This window comes from Tamandua tetradactyla, chromosome 2, assembly GCF_023851605.1.
Source record: "Tamandua tetradactyla isolate mTamTet1 chromosome 2, mTamTet1.pri, whole genome shotgun sequence".
Taxonomy (NCBI): Eukaryota; Metazoa; Chordata; class Mammalia; order Pilosa; family Myrmecophagidae; genus Tamandua; species Tamandua tetradactyla.
Window position 1 is genome coordinate 188,385,256 of NC_135328.1, and position 16,866 is coordinate 188,402,121.

The following is a 16,866-nucleotide window of genomic DNA, read 5'->3' on the forward strand; positions in this document are numbered from 1 at the left end:
ATTTATGTTAACTGGTCATTTAATTTGGCTCGTTCCCACTAGCTCTCACCAGTTTTCATGTTTAGAGGACTTTCTTAAGGGATCATAAGGAAGTATTTATATGATTTGCAAATAAGAATTTTATCTTTCCAATTGTCGTGACTCTCAGTTCTTTTTCTTTCTTATTTCAGTGGTTAATGGTGTGAGTGTGAATCTTTACCCTTCTCACTTTGCCTTCTTTAATGGGAATGCTTCCTGTGTTCGCCCAAGAGTGTGATATTAGAAACTGAGCCAGACATGCTTCAAGGAAGCATCTTTTCTGTTGTTACTTTATTAAGCATTCATAATAATAGTAGATATTAGATTTTATCAAATGCCTTTTTGCATTTTGTGAGTTGGTCTTATGTTTTCTCTCCTTTGAACTATTGACGGAATGATATTCATAGATTTCTTTGTATTGAACTACCCTTACATTCCTGGAATAGAATGCTGTGTGGTCATGCTATGTTATCCTTGTGATATTCTGCTAGATTCTATTTGCCAGCACTCTATCGAGAATTTTCACAGCTGTATTAATAAGTTGGTAATTTTGTTTTGGGGAAACCATCTCTCTCAGGCTCTGTGATCAGAAATTTGCTGGTTGAGTGAAATGAGCTAGGAAGATTTTCTTATTTCCTATGTTTCAGCACAATTTCAGCACAGTGCATGGGAATCATCTAGGGTGTTATTGAACATTGGGGTGGGGGGAATCTTGCCCATAAAACCTTGTGAGCCGAGTGTCTTCGTTGGAGCACTCCCTCCCCTCCCCCACACAATTTCACCTTCTCTGGCAGGTGGAATCTTCGAGTACGCGGACGGCCCCAATGCACAGATCATGAGCGCCGAGGAACATGCCTTTCGATTTTCTGCCAACATCATCAACAGGAACAGGACTCTGCTGCCCAACACAACCTTGACTTATGACATTCAGAGGATTCACTTCCATGACAGCTTCGAAGCCACCAAGAAGGGTGAGTGTGCCAGGTTTGCTGCCAAGGCCCCTGGGTCTTGGTGCCTTTACCACCTGGTTAGGATACTTGCCTCAGCCCCAGTTCTGTTCAGGCCATGTTATCCCCAGGAGGGCTGGGTTGTCCGTCAAACATTCCCAGGCCCCCTAGTTCAGTGGTAGAATTCTCACCTGCCATGCGGGAGACCTGGATTTGAATCTTGCCCCATGCACTTTCCGAAAACAAGCAAAACAAATAAACAACAAAAGTTCAACTAATGGTGCTGCAATAACGGGATACTCACATGGAAAAAGAATGAAATGTGACCCCCGCCATACAACATACCTCCCCCCACACACACAAAAAATGCTCAGGGCTCTGGCAGAGCCCACGAGGGAATGAGAGCCCATGGGAGCGTGGGGCAGGAGTTGGGGGACCTGAGATTGGGCTGGGGAGGCAGCAGCAAGGAGGCCAGCTCAGGTCTCCAACACTTCCAAGACAGGCATCTTCAAATTTGGTTTTTTCTTTAATTGAATTCCTCCCAGAATATCCGTATTTAAAATACATATAGAGCAGAGAACGAGCAAGTTCACCTGTGAAACATTTACTTACAATAAAGAGACAATAAAAACAACAACCGGAGACATGGATGACTCTTGAAGTCTAGCCTTGGTCTCCACATTCAGTACACCTCTGTGTTTTGTTTTGGCCACAGAGAAGCAGGAATATATATATTTTTTAATTTTTAAAAATTTTTTAAATACCAAAACCCACAAAGAAAATGCAAACATTCCTATTTTGATCATTCCATTCTACATATATAATCAGTAATTCACAATATCATCACAGTTGCATATTCATCATCATGATCATTTCTTGGAACATTTGCATCTATTCAGAAAGAGAAATTAAAAGACAACAGCAAAAAAAATGTATAACTACCATACCCCTTACCCCTCGCTTTCATTGATCACTAGCATTTCAAACTAAATTTATTTTAACATTTGTTCCCCCTATTATTATTTTTATTCCATATGTTCTACTTGTCTGTTGACAAGGGAGATAAAAAGCACATCAGACACAAGGTTTTCACAATCACACAGTCACATTACGAAAGCTATATCATTATTCAATCATCCTCAAGAAACATGGCTACTGGAACACAGCTCTACATTTTCGGGCAGTTCCCTCCAGCTTCTCCATTACATCTTGAATAACAAGGTGATATCTATTTAATGTGTAAGAATAACCTCCAGGATAACCTCTGGACTCTGTTTGGAATCTCTCAGCCATTGACACTTTGTCTCATTTCACTCTACCCCTTTTTGGTCAAGAAGGTTTTCTCAATCCCTTGATGCTGAGTCTCAGCTCATTCTAGGATTTCAGTCCCACGTTGCCAGGAAGGTCCACACCCCTGGGAGTCATGTCCCATGTAGACAGGGGAGGATGGTGAGTTTGCTTGTTGTGTTGGCTGGAGAGAGAGGCCACATCTGAGCAACAAAAGAGGCTCTCTTGGGGGTGACTCTTAGGCCTAATTTTAAGTAAACTTGACCTATCCTTCGTGGGAATTAAGTTTCGTGTGAACAAACCCCAAGACTGGGGGCTCAGCATATAGCTTTGGCTGTCCCCACTGCTTGTGAGAATATCAAGAATTCAACTTGGGGAAGTTGAATTTCTCCCCGTTCTCACCATTCTTTGAGAATACTTTTGCACTTTGCAAATACTTTTCCACTCACTGATCGAATCACTCTGGGATTCATCGGGGCATCACTCTGGACAAACCAACAAAATCTCATGTCCTACCCAAGTTTCCAAGTACTTACGCTATTCAATCAAGCTATCTACATAAGTTATATTAGGAAATGCACTAGTCAAAATATGAATTTTGTACCAAATAAACATTTTTTGCTTTAGTCTCACACATAAGTTGAAATTTTAAAATATTAATTACCATCTATTTTCAGCACCCTGCAGTAATGACATTCCTTTGTTCTTCCTCATGTACAAACATTTTTAAAATTTGTGCATTTAGTCACTATCGTTATACACTCCAGGCATTCCTAGATTATACCATCTCTATCTTTATCGTCTATCTTTCTTTCTGATTTCATGTATGCCCCCAGCCCTCCTCCCTCTATCATTCTCACATTCAGCTTCATTCAGTGTTTTAACATAATTGTATGACAGTTAGGTTGTATTGTGCTGTCCATTTCTGAGTTTTTATATTCAGTCCGAGAAGCAGGAAAATCTTGATTCATAAAAATAAGTGGCATTGACCAATGTTGCCCAACATGTGCACACCTGAATTTTAAAAGATAAAATGACATAGAAATAATGTTGGGCATTCCCCTTCTTGATTAATGACACATTTATAATAAACTCAAATAAATGCATAGCAATGACTGGAGAACTTAATGCCAAGGTCCTCATCAAAAAGCAAACCAACCAACAGACAGACAGAAAACCACAACGAGGTTATTTGTCAGTACTTGAATGAACTGGCCATCTCCAACGCGGCATATAAAACATTTGAAAAAGCGTGCTTTTATGTTACTATTTTAAAAGACACAGTTTATGCATACATACCTGTATATTTTAATCAAATTTAACTCAAAGGCTTAGAAAATTCCAGAAACAACTCCATAGAGCCCCAGGGTTCTGTGGACCTCTGTTTGAAAACCTCAGGCCGAAGGCATCTTATTCCAGGGGAAGACTAGGTCATCCTTACTGCCAAATGCTCTCATGTCCCTCTGCTTTTCTCCTTCAGTGTTCTTATCACAATTTGTAATTAACCAATGTGCATATTTAATGCTTTCCTCCTTCTCCCCAGTACCACTGCTAAGTGATATGCCCCTGGCGCTTGCAAGGCTGGTATACAGTAAGTGCTCATGGAAGGGATTGTTAAGTGAAGCAATGAATGAATGACCTGAGGACGTGCGTAGGGGCTGAGCATTGCAGCCCGGCACTCCTGTCCATGCGTTTTTGAGGAGACTGAGACCTGTCCACAGGGGCCCCCTGGTCTTTCGAAAGGGTCTCCAGTACCTAGTCTAGATCACCTTTCTCCCAGGCAGGGCCCTCCATCTCCTGGGCTCCCAGGTGCAGACCTGCCAAGAAGCTGCTTCTAGCTCTATTTTCCAAAGCCCCCCAGGTGGGTAAACAGAAAGACAGCATAGCCTGGTGGTTAGGACTATGGGCTCGAAGCCAGCCTGCCTGGACTCGTGAGCTAGCAGCTCTGCTCTTAGTTGTATGACCTTGAGCAAAATACCCAGTACCTTGGTTTCCTCATCTACAAAACGAACACCTGGGAGAGCTGTTGCCAGGATTAAAGGATATCTGTAAAGTGCTCAGAACAATGTCTGGAATGTAGGAAGAGCTGCTTTGTCCTCCGCATGCTGGGCCTTCAGGTGCAGGGGGCCTCACCCCTAGGGGTACTTTCCCAAGGCTGGCCCCTCCCTCTGCCTCCCTGCCTCCCCTTACCTTGTATGCTTCCTAGTTTCCCATGGTTGCCGGCAGTCCTTGGAGCTCCTTGGCTTGCAGTCAAGAGCACGTCAATCCCTGCCTCCACCGTCATGTGGTCTTCTCTACTCTGGGTGTGTCTCTCCCTTTCTTAGTAGGACATCAGTCCTGTTAGGCGGTCCACCCTCCTCCAGTATGACCTCATCTTAGTGTAACTAATCCCATCTGTAATGACCCTAATTCCAAATATGATCACATTCTGGGGTATTGGGGGTTAGAACTTGAACATGTCTTTTCTGGGGACACAATTCCACCCATAACAGTGTACATCCAAAAGAGTGCACACGTCAACAGATAGTTCCAAGAGTTTCTGCACGGTGAGCACAACTGGATAACTACCGCTCGGGCCCAGGACAAGGCATAGAACCCCTTCCCCATGGTCATCAACACTTGTCCTGACCTCTATTGTCATGCACTAGTCTTGCCTGTTGCAGACTTTTACATACACATAATGGTCCAGCGTGTACTTTGCTGGGTTTTGCTTCTTTCGCACGACAGTGTTTCGTGAGGTTCATCAATGTTGTTGAATATGTTCCATTTATGGATATGCTGCAATTTTTTGAAATCTATTTTACTATTGTTGGACATATGAGTTTAGGACTTGTTCAAATAGTGTGGCGACAAACTCTGTAGATGTCTTTTGGTGCACAAAGGTACGCATCGTTGGGCATATTCCCAGGAGTAGGAGTGTGGTCCTGGGGTGTGCATATATATGTTCAGCCCAACAGTTTCCAGAATTGTTGTACCAATTTGTACTCCCCCGAGCAATGCACGAGAGTTGGCCTTGCTCTGTATCTTCACCAACGTCTGGTTAGGTCAGCTTTAAAAACATAGATATATATATTAGGGCAGCGCAACGGCAGCTCAGTGGCAAGAATTCTTGCTTGCCAAGCTGGAGATCTGGGTTCAATTCCCAGAGCCTGCCCATCCCCCCAAATAAATAAATATATATATTTATATAAATATATAAATAAATAAAATAAATAAATATATATATATATTAGCCCTCTTGGTGGTTTTATGTAGTGGGAATCTTATCGTGGTTTTATTTTGTGCCCCCCTGGCATGTAGGAATGGGGACCCCCTTTTCATATGCTAATAGGTCATTTGAATCTTCTCTTTCCTGGAGTTCCTGTTTGAGCCTTTCAACCACTTTTTAAAATTGAATTGCATGTCATTTTCTTATTGATTACTAGTCTTTTTAGTTTGGGTAAGAGCCCTTTGTTGGATATATGCAGTGCATGTATCTATTGCAGATGGGCTTGCCTTGTCACTCTCTTAGCATGTTTTGAGGAGCAAAGTTCTCAATCTAAAGAAGTCCAATTTATCAATTTTTCCCTTTATGGGCAATGCCTTTTGTGTCCTGTTTAAGAAGTTCTTGCCTGTCCTATCATGTAGACCTCCTGCGCTTTTTTTCTAGAAGTTCTATTGCTTTATTTTCATAGTTAGGTCTATTATGTATCTCAAATTGATTTTCTATGTATGGCATGAGGTAGAGGTTGAGCTTTACTTTTTTCTACACATTGTTAGTGGGAGTGAAAACTGATTCAACCTCTTGGGAAAACTGTTTGTCAGTATCTACTGTCACTAAGCAGATGCCTACAAGAATGTTCCCGGCTGCTTTCTTGACAATAGGCAAGAGCTGGAAATAAATCTAAGGGCCCATCAACAGGAGAACAGATAGATTGGAGTGTCGCCACACAATGGAATGCTAATCTGCAATAAAAAAAAAGAACAAGGGCGGGCCACGGTGGCTCAGCAGGCAAGAGCGCTTGCCTGTCATGCCAGAGGACCACCGGTTCAATTCCCGGTGCCTGCCCATGTATTAAAAAAAAAAAAAAAAAGAACAAGCTCCTGCCTCTGCCTCACATGATGACCTGGATGAATCTCAAAGAAAAAATGTTGAATGAGAGAGTAGTGGGTCTTTCTGGGGAGGAAATTGTGCAGTGGAAAGGGGCAAGAGGAACCTCCTTAGGTAATGAGAATGCTCCATATCTTGATCCAGGAGGTGGTTACATGGGTGCAATTTTGTATCAAAATTCATAAAACGTATATACTTAAGATGAACGCATATTACTCTCTTGGTTATGTTCCAACTAAAGGAAAAAACTAAGTGGCTCCTTTCTGCCATCCCTGGCTCTCGATGTGTGCTCTGATGCCCTGTCTGAGACAGGCCCCTGCTTGGAAGCATTGTCATCTGATAGGAAGTGTTCCTACTAGGGGACCAGACTTCCCACCGGGCACCCAAGAATTTCTCCATCCCCTGGGGAGCCCTGTTCCTGTGTTCTTTTTACAAATCTTTTTGTTTTAAATTGCATTCCTCAGGGGCATCTTTAGGGCTCTTCCAGGGGAGTGGATTTAAGCCTAGTTCTGATTAATCCAGTGATAATTCGTTTTCCTTAAACAAAGGTTCCCATCACTGCTCTCTTCGTCACCAGCTGGTTTCTGCCACTTCGGGCCCCGTGGGGTGAGGGGTTGCAGAGGCATGGAGGCTGGCCTTCCCTGCCAGCTCTGGTTGAATTAGCTTTTCCTTCTACACGAGGCTCAGAAGGCCTTCTCCCATTAAAAGGGACTTTCACTCATTGTCTTTATTTTTAAATGTTTTGTGGAAAATTAAAAGATGAGTGACTGCCAGGCAACGCCCGAGCCAGCAACCCAGAGAGCATCTGTGTTTTCTTCCGAGCCTGATGGGAGCAGGTCTGGAATCGACCCAGCTCTCCCCAGGCTCCTCTGCCTTCACTTATTCTCTGAGCTGCTCAATTCCTTTTAAGACACAAATTGATTGGGATAATTTTTGCTATAACTACAATTGCCATGGAGAGGAGGGGGAACTGCATTCAGGCTGTGGACTCCTGCAATGACTGTGAACCACTGAGTTACTATAAAATGACCAGAAAATGGATTCAAAATTGAAGCCACAAATAATGTAATTACTGCAGTGTGTGCTCAGGGCTGCCAGGACAGGGGCCGGCTGCAACCCTGGAAACATCTGGAGATTAAGCTGCTTGCTGCTGCTGCCATTGCTGCTGTGAGCACCCCCTGCCCTGTCCCACGGGGGCTGTTGTGCTCTTCCAGGCTGCATAGGCCTCAGCGGGAGGAGGGAGGAGGGAAGGGCCTGGAAAAGGCATGTGGACAGAACACAAGGAGAATACGTGAAGGGCAAGACTGATGTCTCCTGCCTCTCAGCAGTGAGATCTACTCCCTGCTTCTCAGGCAGTGTGAAACCCAGAATGTTCTTCCTCATCATAGAACCATCACTTCACCATCATCAATACCGTAAGCATTGGTGTCACCTCCACTCCCAGCCATGCTGGCGCCGCCATCACCACCCCTACCATCATCTTCATCCTCATGTCATGACAGCAGCACCTTCATCACCTGTGCTGTCACCATTATCCTCAGTTCCACCCTCACCAGTGCCATCACCACTGCCATCAGTAGCATCACAATCTGGTCTTCACCATCACGATACTGTTACACTTGCTTTTATCACTGTCCTTATGTGAGGTCAAGGTCATCATCACTTCCTTCCGGATCATTCTTACAATCCTCTGCTTCACCATAGCTTGTGTTAGGCTTACTTTTCGCTGGCCTCAGTCAAGCAGTTTACCCAGACTTTGGGCCTGGGCTTGGGGATGTGGCCTAAGAGATTGTACTGGGTATAGGTGGGGTGGCAGGATAGCATTTGCCTGCCCACTCTGTGGCATGGGTCAAAGGGGGAAATCCAAGAGGCTGCTTCTTGGGAGGTGGTAATGAGAGGAAATGAGATACACAGGTCATTCGGCCAGGTCATCAGTCCGAAGGTGCTAGGGGAAGAGAGAGAGAAGAAAGAAAGGAGGCAGTGGAAAAGAAACCAGGGACATCAGGGGCAGCTAAAAGGTTCTAAGGAGAAGGGGGAGGTAGAGGAATTTACAGAAGATTTTATAGTATGCCCATGGCCTCAGGTCAGGCTTGGGCAGGAGGCACTGACCAGGCCTGGGCAGCTGTCACCATCTCCTCCATGTCAGTGTCCAGCCTCCATGAGTACAGAGTGACTCCCCCATGGTCTCCTCCTCCAGAGACGACCTACTCTTAAGGTGGACAAAGTGGTAGGGACAGACGCTCCACCCACCCGGCCAGCGGAAGAGTAGCATGAGCGGGCAGTGAGAGACAGGTCAGAATACTGCCTCCTTTGGGAGAGAGTAATGAAAGGGGTCACCCCACCCCAAGGGAGAAAAGTTGAACAATGTTCCAACAAGCCCAGAGTTCCTCTGATTGAAGTGTTAATTTATCACTGGGTTCTGTCCCCCACCCCCCACTCCACTCACACAGAGTGCTTCCCCAGGATACGATCCTAGGGTGACAATAACAGGGACAAAATAGTGCTTCCCTGACTTGGCTTCCACTCCTGGGACAGCAGGGGCATAGAAGACACCACGTGACCCCACCCCACCCCCCACCCCGTGTCCTCCCCTGCACTTGGCATTGGCCACGAGGAATCCAGGTCACCCTGGAGATGCCCTCTGTGCTGGCACTGCTGCCTCCGCACGGGGCTGTGCTGTCCCGTGTTCCAGAATGTTCCAACAGACTGCTGATGATAACTAGCCTGTCTTCCACACTGCTGTATCTTTCACCCAGACTATAGGAGGAATTCTGTAGTGTTCTTGGAGGCAGTAGACATTTCAAGGAAAATAACTACTTTGCATCATTTGTACTGCTTTATGCAATGTGAGTGGAACGGAAAAATAATCTGAGGGGCAGACATCCTAATGAATTTGAAACCCCTGCATCTTTGGATCAGCTGGTGCTGTTCTCAAGCCCAGGCAAGAGGGACTTTTTCCCAGGGCCTGTGCTTTGGGAGCAGCAGCCCTCTCTCTCCCTTGCCTAGGCTCTCTTCCCAGGACGAAGAGTCAGTGAGGCCACAGGGACTTACCCACAAGGAGCCTGTGCCCTGCTCTTCTAGGCTTTGCTTCAATAATCTAGGACCCTGAGTTTTGCCACTTGACACTGAGCTCACTTTTTCCAAGACCTACACGAGCCTGTCCCTGGGTCTGTCCTCTGGAGGGAGAGGCACACCGCCAGAATGCACATTCCTAGGTCCTCGGGATAGCCAAAGGGCACCTACTTGCAGGGGGTGTGGACAGAACTTGAACATAAGGGCTAAGCTGTCCACATGGATGGTACAAGGCCCCTTAGGGTTGACGGTGGACCTGGTAGTCAAAGATAAGAGGCCACAGGGAGCTGTTGAGTGCCACCTCTCCCCATGTCGGTGCACACGAGAAGTCTCAGTTCTCACCTGACTTTCCAGGGTGTTATGAAGGTATATTTGTCAAGGTAGGAGGAAGCATGTTTTATTTAACATTTTGTTAGTTTGACTCAACGTTTAAATATTTAGAGACAGTGTGTGAGGCCTCCGTATGAACTCTTGCCCTGGGTTGTGCATCCAGTAGGTCATTCCCAGAAGCTCTTGAGTCAGCAGGAATGTGCCTGAATCCACCATGCATTCTTAGCTTTAGTGTTCTTTCTTGCCTCTTCCTCCATGTGGCATCCTGTTTCTACCTGTTAGCACAGGCTGGTGAGTTTGCTAATGCCCCATTGGTAGATTCACTTGGCTCTTCTGGTTGTAGGTGACAGAAAACCATATCCTAACTGGCTTCCCCCAAAAGATAATTTATTGGTAAAGTCCAGGTATTTACTTAATCAGAGTCTCCTATTTCTTTATCTTGGCTTTGTTCACCTCCACGTGTTCCCAGACAAGCGCCACCCTGTCTCTGAGAATAAGACGGCTAGTGTAGCTCCAGGTCTTGGGTCCCTCACGTTCCGTTAAGGATGGAAAGTGCCCCTCTCTCATTCCCCAGCAGTCTCAGGGCAGCCCATTGGCTCTGACTGGTCACATGACAGCCCTCTATGCTAATGACAGTGGTCCAAGGAGCCCAGTGGGCAGTTGGCCTGATCTGAGTCACACACTCCACCTCTCATAGGCTGAGAGTGGGAAAGCCCCAAGGAAACCCAGGGACAGTTGCCATAAGAAAAAGCAATGGCTTTTGGGGACCCCCCTGCCCCAGAATGCCCCTTAGAGGTCCCATTTTTATGCATAACCCTGGGTGAGCCAGTATCCCCCCTTTTGGTCCCAGCCGTCCTGGGTCTGCTAACGGGGAAGTCTGCTGTGTCCACTGATGTTTGACCATTCCAGCCTAGGGAAGCACCTTCTGTCTGACCTGCCTCCCCCCAAGAATGTGGACTGTTTTAAGGCAGAGATTCTTCATTCATTCATTCACACAGCAGGTGTTGATTAAATACCCACTCAGACCAGGTCCCATATTAAGGACTGTGGGTACAAAGACAAATGACATAGATCAAGTCCTTGCCTTTTCAGACCTCACATTCTAGTGGGAAGAGGAAGTCTGTAAAGGAACAAGTGAAAATGAATCCTTCAAATGGTGACAGGAGAAATCAAGAAGGATGGAGGTTCAGGAAGTGTGGTGGGACAGGGGCCGCCATTGTAGGCTGGGGGTGCTGGACTCTCTACCGGAGACACAGACATGGAGACCCGAGGGAGAGGAGGGAAGGAGTCATGTGGATGTCTGAGGGAAAAGCATTCCCTCCGAAGGAAACAGAAAAGGCCCAGGTCCTGAGTCAGGACTGGGCTTAGCATGTTGGAGGAACATCCTGGAAGCCAGTGACGCTGGAGTGCTGTGAGTGAGAGTGAGGGGGATGAGAGATGAAGTCATAAGAGTGGGGGGGGGGGGGCGGGGACGGGATGGGCAGGAGCTGCAACAGGGAGGAACTAACCCATTAATGTCAGGGCTTTTATGCTCAGTGAGAGGAGCATTTTGAGCGAAGGAATGACATCATCTCGCTTCATTCTGAAAGGCTCGTGCTGGCTGCTGAGTGCAGAATAGTCAGTAGGGGGATAACTAGGAAAGGAAAACCAGCAAGAAGATTTCCGTAATGAGCCAGGTGGAGGAAGATGGTGGGTTGGACCAGTTGGTAATGGAGAGAGGGGTGTGGGGAGTGGCTGGATGCTAATTTAGTTCAAAGAGAAGGCCAACGTGTGTTGCTGATGGATTGGGGTGTGGGATATGAGAGGACGAGAGGAGAGAGGGAGTCGAGGGCGAAACCACAGCTTTAGTCAATGAGGTATTGGGACAATGGAGTTGCTGTTTATGGAGACGGGAAGGCTGGGGGGAGACGAAAGGGTTACCTGGTGAATACTTAAGGCCCAGAGGCATCTCAGACATCCACATGACAGTGCTGGTGAGAGGTGAGATGGACAGGTTGGGTTTCAGGGAGCAGGTGCAGGTTGGAGATTCAAAGTTGAATATCAGCAATTGGATATCTGATTCCTCTTTGTTTTTCCAGTTCTCATCCAGAAATAGAAATCATCTGTATCTATTTCATGAGGGTCTTACACGCATCGTTTTGTTAGAGCTTCCTATGATCCTGTGAGGTAGGGACCACTAGATTCCCCATTTATCAAATTAGGAAACTGAGATCTGAGATTCAGAGAGATCGTCAGTTGTCCAGTCTCCGCGGGTTGCAGTTGCCCTTTTCCCCATCTATTGGAAACCTGCTTTACAGATCCGGAAAATCCTCGTCCTTTCCTCCTCTCTCCCGCCCTGGTCGCGGCTGCCTGATCAGACCCACCGCTGACTCCTGTGCCCCCTGCCCTGTCTTGCAGCCTGTGACCAGCTGGCACTGGGTGTGGTGGCGATCTTTGGGCCATCCCAAGGCTCCTGCACCAACGCCGTCCAGTCCATCTGCAATGCCCTGGAGGTGCCCCACATCCAGCTGCGTTGGAAGCACCACCCATTGGACAACAAAGACACCTTCTACGTGAACCTCTACCCTGACTACGCCTCTCTCAGCCACGCCATCCTTGACCTGGTCCAGTACCTCAAGTGGCGGTCGGCCACCGTGGTCTATGACGACAGCACAGGTGGGTGGTTGGGCGTGGCCGGGATGGTGGGGCCGAACCCCATGACCTGGCTCTTGTCTGCGTACCCAACACAGCTGCCTCCTGGGGAAAAGGCATGTCCCCCACTCCTGCTTCCTCCTTCTGCTTCCTCCAGTCACACTCATGCTCACCCCCTGTGCTCAGATTCGCACCCTTGTGCACACCAGCCTACACACACTTTACCCAGCCCCCAACCCAAATCACACCAACTTCACACCTTCCCCTACACTCAGCTCATCCCTCTGCACCCACCTCATCCGCACTGGGCATCCACCCTACTCTAGCCCCACCACCTACACTCACACCTCCTCAGCCATGGTCACGCCCTGCCCACCTTCTTACACTCCCACATTCCCACTGCAGCAAATATACCCATGCTCATACTTGCACACTCGCACACGTAGCTTATGGTATGGCCTAGTGCTTAAGCAGTGCAGACACTGGAGCCAAACCACCTGGGTTTAAACCCCAGCTCTTGCAGGCTGTGTAGTCTCTTTGTGCCTTGGTTTCCTCGTCTGTAGAAAGAAAATGATAACTGTGCCTGGCTCAGCATGGTTGTGGGGATTAAGTGACGTAGTGTCTGCAGGTGACTGGCGCATAGCAGGTGCTCTTTGAAAGTAAGGTCTTTTTATCATCCTCACACCTGCACCCAGCCACGCACGCTCATCTCTGCTGCACTCGCACAGATTTCTACATACATACATCTTTACTCGCACAGACACCGAACACTCCCCATACCCATTTGACCAATTACCCCTGCTGGGGCCAGGTTGGCAGAAGTGAGCACGGGGCACATGCCTCATCCTCCCAGGGCAGTGAGAAAAAATGGACCCTGGGGTCTGCGGCTCTGAGCCGTGGGTCTGAAGCTGAGCTCCCTGGTGTAGAGGTGCCGGCCCATGCACTCTGCCCAGCTGGAGTTAAGGCTGGCCTTCTTCCACCAAGGACATTTCCAAGTCCAGCCTGGGCTCCCTCCTCCTGAAAATTCCCCATAACTGGGTATTGCCACCTGCCTTTCAATTCCCAAGGCCCTTCGTGTGTGCCCAAAGCACATACTTAGCAGATGTTGCAGAAGATTCCGGCAGACACACTCTGAGCCTTTCCCTCGGGCATCATCCATTACTGGGAGCTTAGGGCGCACGTGGTCCTGGTCTTGGTGACCTCTGCCTCCATGGAGGAGGACAGACAGGGTGCCCCCTAGCTACCTATATGAAGGTGTGTAGAATATGTGCTCAAAGCGAGCTCGTGGGCAGCGGTAGGTAGCAAGTGGGGCCTGGACAAGCAGGGGGAGATACGGGGAGGAGTTAAGAGCCATAAAGGGCACTGCCCACTGCCCAGCTGTGCAGAACTCCAAACAGCACTCTAGAAAGAGAAGAATGCTTCTGGATTAGTACATAGAAAGAGAGACTGCTGTTTACCTTCCGTGAACCCAGTGGTGCAGATACGATCTAATTTCATTTCATGTAAGCCTCGTAATTACTCTATAGAGAAATGAATCAAAGATGAGGGAAACTGAAGCCCAATGAGATGGCATGCCCCGTCTGCTGTTACCCTACTTACTAGCATCAGTGCCAGGACTCATGTCCAAATCCCTTTGAATCCACAGCCTGCACTGGCAGCCAGCGTGAAGTCTCTCGTCCTGTTTCATTCCTAAGACTTGAGTCCCAAGACATTTCTTAGCCTGGCCTCTTAAGAGAGAGTGACCTTGGCAAACCACTTAACCCATCTAGCCTTGCTCTTCCAACATGTCAAGTCAAGAGCTATAGCAGCCAGCCTCAGAGAGCCCTCCAGCACTCCGCTGCCTGGGACTCAGGTCAGCTCGTGATTACCTCCTAAGGGGGAGTGGAGTGGGAAGAGTAGGGAGAGAATCCCTCAAAAAAGACAATCGAAGTTGCTTACTTAACTCGGGATTCCATAAGCATCTATTGCGTTCTTGCTATATCCAAAAGCACCAGATGGATGACGTTGAGAGCCAGTCCCTCTCCCTCCGGCCTGAGCTCTCTGGCACTGAGGGGTTCTCCCACCCAGTTCCAGGTCACCTCGTGGGTCTGCAGTGCTGTGGATACACCTGTCTTCACATACCACTACAAACAACTGTCTGCCTACAGACCTGTTTCTTCTCCCACAACATGAGTCTTCTGTGCCTCCAGGATTTAGCACAGCCCTGATGTAGATGTTTTTACATGTTTCTTGAATTGAATTGAACTGAACTGAATCAAATTGAATCAAAAATCAAGTTGGATTAAACTCTAACCAAACATTCTAAGAAAGAGTGTGTTGGGCGCTGTTTAGGGTAAAGAAATACAGGTATTTTCATCTCATGTTCTTTGGAGAAGTTCATTGAGTCTTGACTTAAGAGGGGGGTCCACTCAGAGGTCACTGGTGATTCTAGGCCATCGGAGCTAAGAGCCAAGTGACATGCCCATACAGTCAGAGCCACAGGCACTTGGAAAGGGGAAGCTCCGCAGCCTTGGTTAGTCTGGGCTGGCTTAGCAGAGGAGGAGAGATTTGAGCTGGGCCCTGGGGAGGGCAGGGAAAGGAATAGTGAGGGCCTTACAGGTGGAGGGAATAGCATGAGCAAAAATGTGGTAGTGGGATTGTGTGTGGCAGGCTTATTAGGAGAGAAGCCTGGCTCAGTGAGAGAAATCAAGTATGGGTGGTGGCAGAAAAATAAGGTATAGTCAGGCTGTGCAAGGTCTCTGATGTCCTATTTCAGAGTTCAGACTTTATCTTTAGGCAGCTGGAAGCCATTGAGTGTTGTTGAGCAAAGGAGTGGAGTTATGAAAGTAAAGTTTCAAGAAGGTGCCCCTGACAGCAATGTACAGGTAGGATTGAAGAGAGAGCCTGGGACAAGGAAATGAAACAAGAAGTGGCTGTATTGGTCCAGGAAGCAACAAATGGGGCCAGCTAGACTCTGGCATAAACCACAAGCTCAGCAGTACTGAGACCTCCAGTCTGGATGTAGGGAGGGGGCTGGACCGTTGCAGAGGAAAAGATGCTGTGGCATGGATGACATATGGTGGGGAAGGAGAGATTGGTCAGAGCTGAAGCCCAGGTCTGAAGCCTGAGGAGTGGGTAATATAGAGGAGTCAATGGAAGATATGATTTGGTCAAGAAGATGCATGGTACTAGGGATTCAAGGCAAGGTTCAGCTAAACAGTAATGTAACTATGATGGTGGGAAGCAAGAGACATGTTTCCAGAAACAGGATATTTAAAGGGGTGGGGCAACTTGCAGAAGCACTTTCTAGGAAGTTTTGACTGTGTTTGCTTTGGGGGTTGTATCCATTAGATTTGGCTTCAAGTAACAGAAAACCCAACTCAAATGGATTCAAGCCATAGCCATTTAGTTATCTCACTGACAAGATGTCTGGAGGTGCACGGTTCTAGGGTTAGTTTAGCAGCTCAACAATCAGGTGCTGGGTCAGTGTCACCGAAGTTCTTTGCTTTACTTCATGGTTACAATAGAGTTGCTGCAGCTGTGAGTGTCACATACTCACATGATAACCCAAACAAAAAGAAAGAAGGTGTGAATCAAGGGATTTTTCTTAACGTCACTTATGCCTCTTATCAGGGAGGAAAATCTGACCAGAATCTTCCAGAAGATCATCCTGTATAGCTCATTAGGTCTATACCTATTATCCTAGGCACACTGTCAAGTAGGAATAGGATTGCTGTTCCCATTTGGCAGTGGATTGGCTCCACCCAATCACAAGTCATCTCTTGGGACTGGCACATCACCACCCAAACAAAATCATGATTCTTTTAGCATGCTAGAGGGACTGCATCAGTTCCCTATTTCTACAATAATTCTATGAAACAAACCACCGCAAGGCTCAGTGATTTAGAACAATAAGCTTTTGTTCGGCACCCAAGTCTATGGGGTCAGCAGTTTAGACTGAGCTTGAGTAGGCAGTTCTTCTGGTCTGAGCTGGCTCATTTACATGCCTGTGAGTCGACTGGCTTTTGGTTGATCTAGACTGGCCTTGGCTAGGATGGCAGGGCTAACTTGGCTGTACTCCACATTTCTTTCATCCTCCAGTAGCTAGCCCAGGCAGATTCTTATGAAGGTGCCAGAGGTGCAAAAGAAGAAACCCAACACACAATTCCATTTCCAGTGTCTGCTTGTGTCATACCTGCTAACATCCTCTTGGCCAAGACGTTAGTTGATCCCAGTGTCAAAGGGTGGGGTAGCCCACCACCCATGGTTGGAAGTCACTATAAAGTATGGCACAAGGCATGGATAGAGGGAGAGGTTGAAAATTAATGCCGCGGTCGCAATCTACCACTGTTAAGGAGGCAACCAACAGTTTTAGATCTATGAGCTTTGACTTTCTTCACCTAAATGGTACACAAGAACAAATCCATGTTAGGGGTGAAAGGAAGGCACTTAGAAAAACCTTGGGGTGGTGGAAAGAGTACCAGTCTAGGAGTCAAATGATTGGGTTTCTAG

At 47.3% G+C, this 16,866-nt stretch overlaps 1 protein-coding gene across 1 annotated transcript in view; it reads left to right on the forward strand.

Moving 5' to 3' along the window:
- Positions 1-815: 815 nt before the first annotated feature.
- Positions 816-16,866, forward strand: part of GRIK3 (glutamate ionotropic receptor kainate type subunit 3) — a 94,844-nt gene continuing 78,793 nt past the window's right edge. The window contains exons 1-2 of the mRNA XM_077150261.1: positions 816-989; positions 12,142-12,399. Coding sequence (XP_077006376.1) covers positions 854-989; positions 12,142-12,399 — 394 coding nt within the window. The 5' untranslated portion in view covers positions 816-853. The remainder of the gene's footprint in view (positions 990-12,141; positions 12,400-16,866) is intronic.